The following is a 14,442-nucleotide window of genomic DNA, read 5'->3' as shown; positions in this document are numbered from 1 at the left end:
GTTATGTACAGAGATAGTTTCTTATTCTCTTATCTCAAACTCTTAGGTCCAGAGGTGTTATGTAATATTTTGAACTTTAAAAGATAATGTGGTATGTATGTCACTCTAGTATCAAGTATTTCTGCAATGAAATGTATTATTCATAATGAGTGGAGAAGAACAAAGGTCATAAATAACCTGTGAAATTTCAGGTCAGAGTTTGCTGTCACATGGATTTTTGCACCAAACTAACAATAGAAACCAGTGGTTTCAGAGATGTTTAGATTTCAGAATCCAAGGATATAGGTGTATAGATCTTTGTGTACATATTTATAAAACAAAATTAAAAATGTTTCATAAAACAAACTTTACCTTTGCTCTGTATAGTCATTTTGATTATTCTATTCTATATCATATTTTTAAAGTGTTAGTCGTGACTTACTAAATTGATTTCAGGACCCGCTGCATGACAACCTGCAGTGGGAAAAACATTCACCCAGGAGTCTGTGTAGTCTTTGTTCTAGTATCTCACTTGGGAGTACTGTGGAACTGGATGTTTAGAAGTGTTCATTTACTACTACAGCTTTACAGCATAAATTATAGAAAGAGAATATTATAATGCATGTTGTTCACTGGGACTTACATTTTTACACTCATCACTGTGTTGCTAAAATTGCTAGTGTGGTTTGTAGCTGATATTCATTCCTTTTTAATTGATGGTTGAAGGATTCATGCCTTTTAATTCCTCATCCATTGGTGAATATACCATTTTGTTTATCCACTTCTATTGATGGCTCCTTGGGTGGTTTTATGATTTTTGCTATTAATATTATGAACAGTGCTGCTGCGAACAGTCTTATACATGTCTTCTGGTACGTGTGTGGAAGAATATCTCTAAGGCAGAATGTATATCTGTGCTTTGTGTGCAAAGAGAGCATGTATGTTTGGACCATTTTTCCCATTCCCAGTCTTCTCAGAACTAATTTCACTCTCTGGGGGCGATACCACCCCCACTGAAAATGCTCTAGAGTATACATCTAGGAGTAGAGTTACTGAGTCATAAGGCCCGGGAAGATTCAGTTTTATAAGATAGTGTTTAATTGTTTTCCAAAATGGTTGTGTCTACCTGCTATGTGTAAATTTCCACATCCTTTCCAATACATGATCATGTCGTACTTCTTAATTTTTCCCAATCAACAGGTATAAAATGGTATCTTGTGATATAACTCAAAATCTCTTTTATTAGTGAGATTAAGTATCTCTTCATATATTTATTGGCCATTTATGTTTTCTTCTGCACAGTGCCTATTTATGACTTTTACCCATTTTCCTATCATCCATTTATGTAGTTGTTTATGTATTAGTACTATTCTCTTTGTGTGTATGTCAGGCTTCTCTGGTAGCTCAGAGGGTAAAGAATCTGCCTGCAATGCAGGATACCCGGGTTTAATCCCTGGGTCGGAAACATCCCCTGGACGAAGGCATGGCAACCCACTCCAGTATTCTTGTCTGGAGAATCTCATGGATAGAGGCGCCTTGTGGGCTGCAGGCCATGGGGTCGCAAAGAGTCAGACACAACTGAGCAACTAACACACACAATCGCTTGTATATATACATATATACACATCTATATACATACATACACATATATGTACATATACACACATATGCTCAGTTTATAGCTTGCTTTTTCACTTTTTGTAGAGTCCTTTTGACTAACAAAAGTTCTTCATTTTAATATGGTTAAATGTGTCTGTGTTTAATTTCTGCTTAATACATTTTGCATCATAAGTCCTTCCCTATTCTAAAGTCAGAAAAATAATATTAAATATTTATTTTTTTACTGCTCTACCACTGATTGCACCATGTGTATTAATTTTTTTATTGTGATAAAATATACGCTTATACACAATCTTGTGGTTACTGTTGTTAACAATTTTGAGTGTACAGTTCAGTAGCATTAAGTACATTCACAATGTAACCCTTTACCACTATCCATTTTCAGAACTCTTCATCATCCCACACAGAAACTCAGTGCTCATTAAACAGTATATCCCCACTCTGCCCCCCAGTCCCCGGTGACCTCTCTTCTACTTTCGGTCTGTATGAATTTGTCTATTCTAGGTCCTCATGTAAATGGAGTCATGCAATATCTGCCCTTTGTGTCTGTTTTATTTCACTTAGCCTGATATTTTTAAGATTCATCCGTATTATAGCATGTATCAGAATTTCATTCCTTCTTAAGGCTGAATAATATTCTATCATATGTATATACCTTGTGTTGTTAATCCATTCATCTGTCGAAGGACAGTTGGGTTGTTTCCACGTTTTGGCTATTGTGAATGATGCTGCTATGGACACTGGTGTTACAGCATCTGTGAGTCCTTGCTTTCAATTCTTCAATGTGTATGCCTACACGTGGAATTGTTAGATCATACGGTGATTCTACATTTAATTTTTTGAGGAGTATTTTCTTTTAAAAGTTTAAAATTTTGTTTTTGTCATTTGAGACCTTAATCCATCTGGAGTTGATTTTCGAATATGGTATGAGATGTAGGAATCTGACTTTTTTTCCATATGGATAGCTATTTTTTTTTCCAGTTCTGCATACTAAATAGCCTCTCCTTTCCACAACATAGGCCTTTAACTTATCAGTTTTAATAGAGTCACAATAACTTGGTAAGTTAATATATCATAGACACTTTAACTATCTAACCACCTTTCTGTATTACTCAGATTGTTTTCAGGTTTAAATAATACTATTATGATTATTTTCACTCTTTCTCTTAATTTATTTTAAGAAGATATTTCTGAGAGTTGGATTATTTGGCTAAAGATTATGAATATTCTTGTGTCTCTCTTATACATCACTAGGTTACCCTTGATAAAAGTGGAAAAGAAATAAACATTGTCACCAACAAATAAGAGTATCTGTTTCCTTTAACTGTCCCACTACTGAATTCTATAATTTTTCTCCTTTTTTGAATGTAGAATTTTAAAATAATAGTATCCTTTTTTTGTTGTTTGAACTCCTTAAAAACATGGTATCTTTTTCTTCAAATGTTTTTTTGCTGTTTGTATGTCCTCCTTTACTTGCTGCAAAATAATAAAAATACTATAGATGTTTTGTTATATAAATTCAAACAATGAAATAAAAGTTTGGTTGCCTTAAAATCCATATATCTATATGTTCTCTTTAGTGACTTGTTGCTCCATCATTGGGAATAGATAAAATTTTAAATGCAGTCCCCTACCATCCTCATTCTTAGGAAAGTTATAAATAGAAGTTTGTCTTTAATGCACAGTCTCACACTTTAGATTTCTATTCAGTGTGAATTAATTTCCAATAGTTACTGGGACACTAGAATAAAAGTGTAAATAATCTTTGACTTCCTAAGTTGCTCTGAACAGATTTTCCCTATCTTGGTAACTTTCTTAGGAGTAATCCTTGTTTTAAATTTTAAAATGTCATAACCTATTTTAGTAGCCATCATATGGACTCTTAACCATTGTTTTAGATGAAGCATTTAAACCATGCAGTGTGAAATTTACCTTTACTAGACAATGTGGAATTTGTCTAGCCTAAAGAATAAGTGTTTATTTTTCTGATTATGAAACACATGACTGGGACTTCCTGGTGGTCCAGTGGTTAAGAGTCTGCCGGCCAATGCAGGGGACGCAGGTTCGATCCCTGGTTCAGGAGGATTCCACATGCTGTGGGGAAACTGAGCCCGTGCACCACGACTACTGGCAGCGCTCTAGATCCCGCGCACCACAACTAGAGAGTAGCCCCTGCTTGCTGCAACTAGAGAAAGCCCACGTGCTGCAGCGAAGAAGATGAAGTGCAGCCGACAATAAAAGTAAATAAATGAGTGAGTTAAAAAAAAAGAGAAATACATGACTAAAAGTACATGAATGTTCAGAAAATTTATTAATGCTGGCACTTATAAAGTAATATTTGTTAACACTTAATGTCTTGAATACAGTTCTAACTTCATGTTTAAATTAATTAATCCTGATATCATTTAATCCTCAATTAATCCTGATATCATTCCCATGAGTTGTGATGGCTATTACTATTATTGTACCCATTTTATAGATCTAGAAACTTAGGCCTAGAAAATACAAGAACTTGCTGAAGGTAATACAGCTAATAAGTATAGCTGCTGCTGCTAAGTCGCTTCAGTCGTGTCCGACCCTGTGAGACCCCATAGGCAGTAGCCCACCAGGCTCCCCTGTCCCTGGGATTCTCCAGGCAAGAACACTGGAGTGGGTTGCCATTTCCTTCTCCAATGCATGAAAGTGAAAAGTCAAAGTGAAGTCACTCAGTCGTGTCCGACTCCCAGCGACCCCATGGACTGCAGCCTACCAGGCTCCTCCGTCCATGGGATTCTCCAGGCAAGAGTACTAGAGTAGGGTGCCATTGCCTTCTCCAATACGTACAGAGCTATTACTTATAATTCCACCCCTTGAAAATTATCAGTATAAAGAACTTAGGGTATGTATGTCCAAGCTCCAAGCTTTTAAAATGTGTACATGTGTATGTAGGTATACATACGTATGGGATGAGGATAATTATTTTTCTTTACACGTATGGCATATTATATTCAGCAGTTGTAATTTGTCATTTTTTTACTTGACAATGTATCTTTGTCGTCTTTATATGTCAGTACATACAGCTCTTAGCTCATTTTTTCCCTCAGTTTCTTAAATGGCTGCACAATTTTTGTTTTTTTCTGTGCTGGGTCTTCACTGCTGCGTGGGCTTTCTCTAGTTGCAGCAAGTGGGGGCTGCTCTCTGTTGTGGTGTGTGGGCTTCTCATTGTGTGACTTCTTTTGTTGCAGAGCGCAGGCTCTAGGGCCTGGGGGGCTTCAGTATTTGCAGCACATAGGCTCACTAGTTGTGACACCTAGGCTTAACTGCTCCACAGAATGTGGGATCTTCCTGGACCAGGGATTGAACCCATGTCCCCCTTCATTGGCTGGCTTCCCAGGTGGTGCTAGTGGTAAAGAACCCGGTTGCTGATGCAGGAGACATAATGAGACATCAGTTCGATCCCTGGGTTGGAAAGATCCCCTGGACAAGGGCATGGCAACCCACTCCAGTATTCTTGCCTGGAGAATCTCATGGATAGAGGAGCCTGGTGGACTACAGTCCATGGGGTCGCAAAGAGTCAGACACCATTGAAGTGACTTAGCAGCACTGCCTGCATTGTCAGGCAGATTCTTAACCACTGGGAACACCAGAGAAGTCCCTTGCAAAAAGTGTTCCTGTTGTTGATATACCAAGCAGAAAAAATGAAGTTTATTTTTTTGTGTTGTTATAAAGGCTTCAGTGAACATTGTTTTACATTTATTTTTGTATATTTGGTGAATTATTTCCTCAGGATAAATTTCTGTAAGCAGATATTTATGGTCAAAATGTAGGCACATTTAAAATTTGATAAATATTGCCAAATAGTCCTCTAAAACCTTAGTTCAGATTTATACTCCCATCAACATCCTTGTTTGCTAGATTCTCATCATCATTTATTATTTGGATTTGAATTATATTCATGTCTTTATTTGGTGTTTTTTTTATTACTGATGAACTTTGACTTATTTTCATGTTTAACATCAGTGTTTCTTTAGAAAATTTTTTCTGCTAATATATTCTACCAATTTTTCTGTTGAAGTGTTTGTCTCATTAATTTGCAAGATTTGTTATTAAGAATATTAGGAATATTATTAAGTATGTGTTACAGCCATTTTTGCAGTTTATAATTTGCTCAATATGACTATGTCTCGTCATATAGTACTATGTTTTCTCAATTTTTCATTACAGTTTTAATATACTGTATTACATATTTTACATTTGATAATATGCATAGTACATAATATTATGGACAAAATAATTTGTTTTCAAATAGCTGTCTTGGTGATATTTGTTAACTAATACACTTTTTTGCCTACTTACTTCAGATAACACCTTTATCTTATACTAAATTTCCATATGGTAAGTGTGTCTATTTCTGGACTCCCTGTTCTATTGATCTAGGCATCCAGACCAACATACTCACTTTTTAAATTTATTGTAGCCTTATAATGAAGTTTAACATTTTATAGGATAAGCCTCCTTATATTCTTTTATTTCTAAAAATTGTTCTGTTTTTACACTTTTATTCTTTTACATGCACTTTTGTGTGCTTTTATTTAAATTTTTACTGGTATATAACATGCATTCTAAAAACAAACTTTATACCTTTTTTTAAATTATAAAAACAAAGAAGGTAATTCAAGGAAAAGTCTCTAACCCCTCCTTCATACACCCCAGTGCCATTCCACAGAGGTAATCATTTTTTCAAAATTATAAATCTGTTGAGAAAATGCTTATAAAAAATCATTATCTTTTGATTAGATGAACATTAGCGTCATTCAGTCAAGTTCTGGTAGATAAGACACTTTAGGATTTAATTTGGATATAATGAATTCGTTTAAGGAGAATTGACTTTACAGCCTCATCTCCACCTGTCCAGGAATGCTTTGTTTTATGGATTTTTTAAAGTCTTTTGTTATGTCTTTCAATAAAATTTAAAAACTACGTGTCTTACATGTTTCTTATGATGTATATTCTTAGGCTAAAAAATGTACATGTCTATATGTATAAACAGTAAACTCCAGGGATAAATCATCTTTTTTGTAAGACCAGTATCATACAGGGAGAGAGAGAGTGCTTTTGTGTACAAATACTATTATAAACCAGAGTCTTTTTACCATTATACTTTTATGGTGGTTAGTATTTATAGGGTGGCTGATTTTCTCATATTTATCTTTCATATTTTAAAATGCTATTACATACTTTAAAAGACTATTATAAAGCTGGGAATAATTTCTTCCCAGGAGAAGTACAGTATTACTCATTATCACTGCCTATGAACAGGACTGGAGTGTTGAGAAACTAAATGAAACAAAGAGCTGTGGCTTAAAAAGAAATAATATTTAATGCTATGCCTTGTGCAGATCAGGGTGTCTCCTTTCTTTTAGACCTCATTTGTCCTCATGCCCAGGAGATCATATTGATTGACTGAATGAATGAATATATAAATAGATGAAGAGATGAGTCAAAAATGATTATAAACACACAGATATCAATATAAAGGAAAGATTATGAGAAATGTTTCATGTTCATTTTATTTGTGATCTAATTGTTCCTTAAAGTTTTAATAATTAGAACATAAGGATGTATACATTTATGCTGACAAGAAAAGTCAGAGTAGTTTTGATCTATAAAGCTTATATTGACAAGAACATAATATTATTACTTTTTTAGTTTGTTTATTTGTTTTACAAATAAGAGTTTTTTTGAAAATGTGGTGTTGTACTGACAATAAAAATCATAGAGAACTCACTTGATCAAGGGAATATAATCACAGAAAAAAAAAGGTAAGGAGATACTCATCTGTTTCCTTTGAGGTTCCTCTTTCAGATCTACAGGGAGACTTGAGAATCTTTAGGGTATATCTTACTTACTAATGTAACCAAAAGTTCTGAAGTCGTTCTCAGGCGTTAAATGGATCCAGATCAAATAACTCAAAGCTCATGCATTTCAATGTGTGGATTCCAGCATACTCACCTATAATTCTTAGGTGTCCCAGGCTGAACTTTTGCCCCCATCTATGTCTCCATAATATGATTACTTTGAACGGTAAATGAGCTTTTAATTTCTTTTTTTAAACTTTATTGAACTGTAGTTGACTTATAATGCTGTGTTAGTTTCAGGTGTACAGCAAAGTGAATCAGTTACATGTTTTATATATAGTATTGTGTTTATGTCAATCCCAATCTCCCAATTTATCCCTCCCCCACCCTTATCCCCTAGTAACCATTAGTTTGTTTTCTATATCTATGGCTCTACTTCGGTTTTGTGAATAAGTTCATTTGTACCCTTTTTTTCTTTTTAAGATTCCACATATAAGTGATATATTTGTCTTTGTGTCTGACTTCACTCAGTATGAGAATCTCTTGGTCCATCCATGTTGCTGCAAATGGCATTATTTTGTTCTTTTTAATGGCCGAGTGATATTCCATTGTATACATGTACCACATCTTTATCCATTCCTCTGTTGATGGACTTTTAGGTTGCTTTCATTTCTTTCTTTTTAGCTACTTTTTCTCTAGCCACTAAGTGAAATCTGAATTAGGCTGTAGACTCCCCCTGCTGGGTAAGAATGATGAAAAGAGCAGAAAACCTAAATTTTGGATTTAAATAATCAAAGGTCCCAGTAGGCACTGTTGAAGTGCCCTAACTGGTGTATTAAATCCTTGTATGTGTTCTCCACAGGGCTTCCCTGGTGGCTCAGACAGTAAAGAATCTGCCTGCAGTGCAGGAGACCCGGGTTTGATCCCTGGGTTAGGAAGATCCCCTGGAGAAGGGAATGGCAACCCACTCCAGTATTTCTGCTGAGAGAATTCTGTGGACAGAGGAGCCTGGCAGGCTGCAGTCCATGGGGTCACAAAGAGTCAGACACGACTGAGTGACTAACACACACATGTGTTCTCCACAGGGAGCTTTTCCAGCTCGTTTGAAGAAAGTGCTGATTGTGGGAGCACCCATATGGTTCCGAGTGCCCTATTCCATCATCAGCCTCCTTCTGAAGGATAAAGTTCGGGAGAGGGTAAGGCAAGCTAACTTTATTATTTGGAGGTGGGGTAGGTACAGTTCCATCTCTGCTGTTGAAACTTGCCAGTTAATTCTCTACCTTCAAAAGCCTTCCTGGCTTGTCTCTCTTCCTGCTTCTGTTAGTGTGTTCACTTACATTTTCTGCTTTATTCTTTACTCAGCTCTGTACAAGCTGCCTTTTTGACTGTACTACAAGTTCCTTGAAGTTTGTACCTTGACATAATTTGGGCACTTCCCCTCGATATAGTACCTTGCATGCAGCTAGTATAGAAGAAATGTGTCCCATGCGTAACTTAGAGATAGCTACCACTTCCCAAATTTAGATTTGTACAACTTCTAATATAATTACATCAGTTGAGCTGGTATTTGATTTTGTTCAACTGGAAGTATCACTCAGTCCCTTTGACCACCAGGGTGGTAAAGGAAAATCACAGACTCTTTTTACTCCTGGCATTTTCTCATAAAACAGCTTGTTGCTTCCTAACTTCAAAAGGGTTGTCTAATATCTTAATTCTATTATCATTCCCCGAATATTCCATGACACAAAGATTATGGTTTTAGTCATTCACTCATTCATTTCTCACCCTTAAAAGAAAGGGTATAGGAAACATTGATATACTAGAATAAGATAATAATGTAAAATATTGTCAGAGGATTTTTTTTAAAAAAGAATATGAGATTATATGAATACTAACAATACAGATCTTTGTAGCTGAGGCAACTTGGGTTGGAGGGAAAAAACTAAAGACAGTTGGTTTTGTAGAAGCTTAGGGACTTAGTGACCCCAGAGTAGGAGAGGTACTCTCCCAGGTGACTCTTTGAGAGGACTCCTTGGGTGAGTTCTTAACACTTGAATTTTATACAAGTGTATATACATGCATGTGTAAGCTCAAAATATATTGAGCACCTTTACAGTTCAGGTTCTGAGCCTTGGGAATTAAAACTGGAGTGCCATAGCCCTTACTCCTGTGGAGCTCATGGTTGTGAAAGGGGACAAGACATGTTCAGAGGACTGTGACTCGACGGGAACACAGAGGAGAATATTGCCTCAGACAGTCAGAGAAGGCGTCACAAAAGAGGTGAGCCATAAGCTGGTCCTTGAAGAGGCCATAGAGAAAAAGACAGCATTCCAGGAAGCAGCAGCAGCAAGCAAGGCAAACATCCCATTCCACACAGATTTCAAAAGGAACGAACTAGGCTAATTTGCTCCAATATGGCTGTGTCCACTATGGCAGCAAAGAGAAGAATTGAGTATTATAGTTCTCTAGCATTTTTCCTGGGCTTCCCTGCCTCTGGGTGGCTAGTCTTATCTTGCTCTCATTTAGAAATCTATTTTTGAGAACATCCATACCAAGCTGTGAGTAAAGGACAAGCTAACAGGCTTAGAATTGGTTACCTTAGTATGGGGTTGACAGAAACAACCACTTTCTATGCATTCTTAGTAGTCAAAAAGGCCAGGACCCATGTGAGATGGAACTGGAAAGCCTTGTATATAGTATATAGAGCCTTGGTTCTCTATACCTACCTTTATGTTTATAACAGGGCCCCTAATTCTAGGAATGAATTTGATATACATTGTGGAAAATCAAACCTTTCCTGGGAAATTTCTAGGATTTCAATGTTAAACAGATGAAACCGCATTTACGTCTTTTCTAAGTATACCACGTGTTTCAAGCCAATCTCATCTCATTCTCTGAAGTACTTTGGTTCTTTACCTTCACTGTCTGTATGCCCCTCCCTCCCCATAGACTCACGTGGTTCTCTCTTACTTTCCAGATTCAGATATTGAAGACATCTGAGGTCACCCAGCACCTGCCCAGAGAGTGCCTCCCAGAAAACCTGGGTGGATATGTCAAAATTGACCTCGCCACTTGGAATTTCCAGTTTCTATCCCAGATGAATGGCCATCCAGATCCCTTCGATGAGATCATCCTGTTCTCCCTCCCTCCGGCCTTAGACTGGGACTCAGTGCATGTCCCAGACCCCCAAGCCATGACCATCCAGGAGTTGATGGACTATGTTAGCACCAGGCAGAAGCGGGGGATATACGAGGAATACGAAGACATCCGTCGTGAGAACCCAGTTGGTACTTTCCACTGTTCCATGTAAGTAGGGAAGGTTTGGGCCAGCAATCACTTTCCAAGATGCTTGTGACACGCGTTAGTACACCTTCCACACCTCACGTCCTTAAGAGAGGCTCTTCCTTAGGTTAAGGAGCACCACTTTCACTTAGATCATCATTTCTCTCATCCAGAAAGAGGCACCGGTTGGCACTTGTTGCCAGCAGCATACGCTGTGAAGTTTCTGAAGGTCTTTGGTAACAATGGAGAAACTGTGTACTAAAGGATGCATTTTTTGATGTGTTCCTGATATGCAAGTGCTTTTAGGGAAAAAAAAAAAGTAGAGGCCCAAAAGGTAGGCTGTTGATTCTTGTTCTAAGTGTGATCTCTGGTCCTTGCTTTTGGGCAGCTTCTGCCTAGAGTGTTTATGGTGTTACATTACTTTCTGAGGAGGAGTACTGGTCCATTTAAAATAACACACAGTCAGTAAGAGAGAAGAGTTGCCTCTTAGGAATTTAGCCTGTGGAATTTTCCTTCTACCTAAATTCTATAACTGGTTTGTAACTACTTGATAACTCTTGTTGGCAGTAGAGCACTGATCATTTCTCTTAACTGCTGCTGTCATTTATCTTAACATGTTTTCATTGGCTGCAGCAAAAACTTCTTTTCCTCCAAGTTTTGAGATCTGTTTGTTGAAAATTAAGGAGCTGTCTCCAGTGGGTCTTAGGCTCAAGTTCCAGCTTAGCCATAAATATCCTCTGTGACTTACCCAAATTATTTCCCTACTCTGTACCTCAGATTTCCTGTTTGTAATATTTTATGTTAGACTCGCTGATATCCACTGATTATTTTATAGCTTAAATGTTTTAGGAATCTGTGAGTGCCTCTCTCCCCGTGTAATTCCTCTCCAGCTTAGTCAGTGTGCTGTAAAAAAATATGCAAAGAGTGAGGAAAGAGAGAGAAGGAAAAAGAAAGAGAAAAATAACCAGTTAGGAAACAGATAAGGAAGGTAAGAGAGAAGAAGCAATTGAGAAAAAAAAATCAAAAAACAAGAATGCAAAGAAAAATAAGGGAAAAAGAGAGAAAGCAGAACATGTATCACGTGGGGAGAATGTTCTTCCCTACCGGTTCTAGACCCCTATATGTGTCCAGTCCTTTTCCCAGCCAGAGCAGAGGGTGCACCCTTGTTCTGGGAATTCCTGACTCTGCTCTGGTGCTTCTACTGAAGGGGCCTTAAGGTGTCATTTCTACCATGGTTCCCCTTCACCACATTAAAAATGTGTGTTTGGATTGTCCTCTTTGCATCATCCAAGTCAGCTATCATGTTATAATCAGAGAATATATCCCAATCTTATGGAAGGATTCCCAATCTTGCCTCTTTATTTATTGAATGAATGAAAACATCCTACTTCAGGAGCTAGAAACCAGAATGTTCAACATCTTCAGGCCTGTGTCTCACCTCCAGTTCCAGTAGAACTACTTACACACAACAAACTGCTTTCCTTGGAATTCTAGTTTAAGAAGTAGGTATCAAGAGTATTCACTGCGGTCCAGGATGCCCACGGACTGTGAGACTTTACCTTTTTTTTTCCCCTCTACATCATTCTTTCAAAGGATTTTTTTTAATAAATAAAAATTTAATTTTTATTATGAGAAAATTATAGATTCAAAGATCATGTATACCCTTTCCACAGCTATCCCATGGTAACATTTTCCAGAAGCTTTGTATAGTATCACAACTGGGATATTGATAAGTAAGTAAGTGAAAGTTGCTCAGTCGTGTCTGACTCTTTGCAACCCCATGGACTGTATAGTCCGTGGAATTCTCCAGGCCAGAATAGGGGAGTGGGTTAGGGTTGGAGATCTTCCCAACCCAGGGATTGAACCCAGGTCTCCCACACTGCAGGTCCACCAATCTTATTCAGATTTCCCCAGTTTTTGTTTGTGTGTTTGTGTATTTAGTTCTTTGCAATTTTTATCACTCAGGTAGGTTTGTGTATACAAAAGCACAGTCAAGATACAGAATTCCATAGCCACATACCTCTCCATTCTATCCCTCCCCATCCCTCAACCCTGTAACTACTAATCAGTTTTCCATTACTATGATTTTGTCATCTCAAGAATGTTATTATATAGATGGAATCATACTGTGTATAGACTTTCGGGATTGCCTTTTTTCACTCAGTATAATTCTCTGGAGTTTCACCCAAGTTGTTATTTGTATCAAGTTTGTTCCTTTTTATTGCTGAATAATATTCCATGATATGAATGAACCGCAGTGTAAACTGTTAACCAGTTAACCACTTACCTGTTGAAGGACATCTGGGTTGTTTCCAGTTCTAGCTATTACGAGTAAAGCTGCTGTGAACATTCATGTCTAGGTTTTGTGTAAAAATGTTTCTGTTTCTCTGGGATAAATGGCTAAGGGTGGAATTGCTAGGTTATATGTTAATTAAGTGTTTAGTTTTATGAAAAACTGTCCAGCTCTTTTCCAGAGTGGCTATATTCTTCTGCATTTCCCCCCAGCAATATATGAATGGGCTGTTTCTTTTTTTAAAATATGTATTATTTCTTTATTTGACTCTGCTGGGTCTCTGACCTTCCTTGTGGCAAATGGGATTCTTAGTTGCAGCCTGTGGGCTTCAGTTCCCTGACCAGGGACCAAACCCGGGCCACCTGCATTGGGAGCTCGAAGTCTTAGCCACTGGACTACCAGGGAAGTCCCAGAATGATCCGTTTTCTTTGCATCCTCACCAGTGTTCAGTGTTGTCACTTTTTTGTTTTTTTTTTTTTGGCTGTTCTGATAGGTATGTAATGATACCCCTAAGTTAAAATTAAAATTGTGGTCTTAATTTACATTTTTCTACTAGCTAATGTTATTGAACATTTTTTCATGTACTTATTTGCCATCTGTATATCCTCTTTGTAAAAATGTCTTTTGCCCATTTTCTATTTGGATTTTTTTTTTTTTTTTAAACTCTTGATACTTGAGAGTTCTTTATGTTCTAGGTACTGGTTCTTTGTTGGATGCATAGTTTGAAAATATTTTCTTTCAGTCTGTAGCTTTTCTTTCTTTTTTTCTTTTCTGGTTCTCTTGTGATGCAGAAGTTTATTTTGATGAAGTTCCTTTAATCATTTTTTCCTCTATGGCTCATACTCTTGATGTCAAGCCTAAGAACACATTGCTTTGCCTTAGAATCCAAAGATTTTTCTACTTTTTTCCCTAAAATTTTTATAGTTTATGTTTTACATTTAACTTAAATCTGTGATCCATTTTGAATTAATTTTTTGTGTAAGGTTTAGTTTGGTGTTCAGATTTTTTCCCTATAGATATCTAATTGTTCCAGCACCATTGGTCGGAAAGAGTATTCCTTCTTCTGTTAAATTGTTCTTGGAACTTTGTAAAATATCAGCTGGGTTTATTTATGTGGGAAGATTCCTCTAAGAGTATTACGTGACTAACAACTATTTCTTACCATCAAGAATTAATAACTGGCAGTTTTTAGTATTTTGTTGTATTTGCTTTATCTTTTTATATAAAAGAAAGAATTAATTGTAAAGTTGAAATCCCTTCTAATCGTCACCATCAATTCTCACTCCTCAGAAGCAGTCACTAGTATGAATGTGGTATGTTTCCTTCCAGATCATTATGTTTATATCCTTACATATACATTCATACCCATAAATAATATAGAGTATTAGTTTATGTGGGTGGTCTTTGTAAAAATTTTTTTTGCTTTTAATC

General features: G+C 36.8%; 1 protein-coding gene across 1 annotated transcript in view; it reads left to right on the top strand.

The window, feature by feature from the left end:
• PTPN9 (protein tyrosine phosphatase non-receptor type 9) overlaps nucleotides 1-14,442 on the top strand; it is a 70,815-nt gene that overhangs the window by 40,849 nt on the left and 15,524 nt on the right. Inside the window, exons 6-7 of the mRNA XM_006080682.3 lie at nucleotides 8,522-8,632; nucleotides 10,414-10,742. Of these exons, the coding sequence (XP_006080744.1) occupies nucleotides 8,522-8,632; nucleotides 10,414-10,742 (440 nt within the window). The remainder of the gene's footprint in view (nucleotides 1-8,521; nucleotides 8,633-10,413; nucleotides 10,743-14,442) is intronic.

The sequence above is a fragment of the Bubalus bubalis genome, chromosome 20, assembly GCF_019923935.1.
Source record: "Bubalus bubalis isolate 160015118507 breed Murrah chromosome 20, NDDB_SH_1, whole genome shotgun sequence".
Taxonomy (NCBI): Eukaryota; Metazoa; Chordata; class Mammalia; order Artiodactyla; family Bovidae; genus Bubalus; species Bubalus bubalis.
This window is presented reverse-complemented; position numbering and strand designations above follow the sequence as displayed.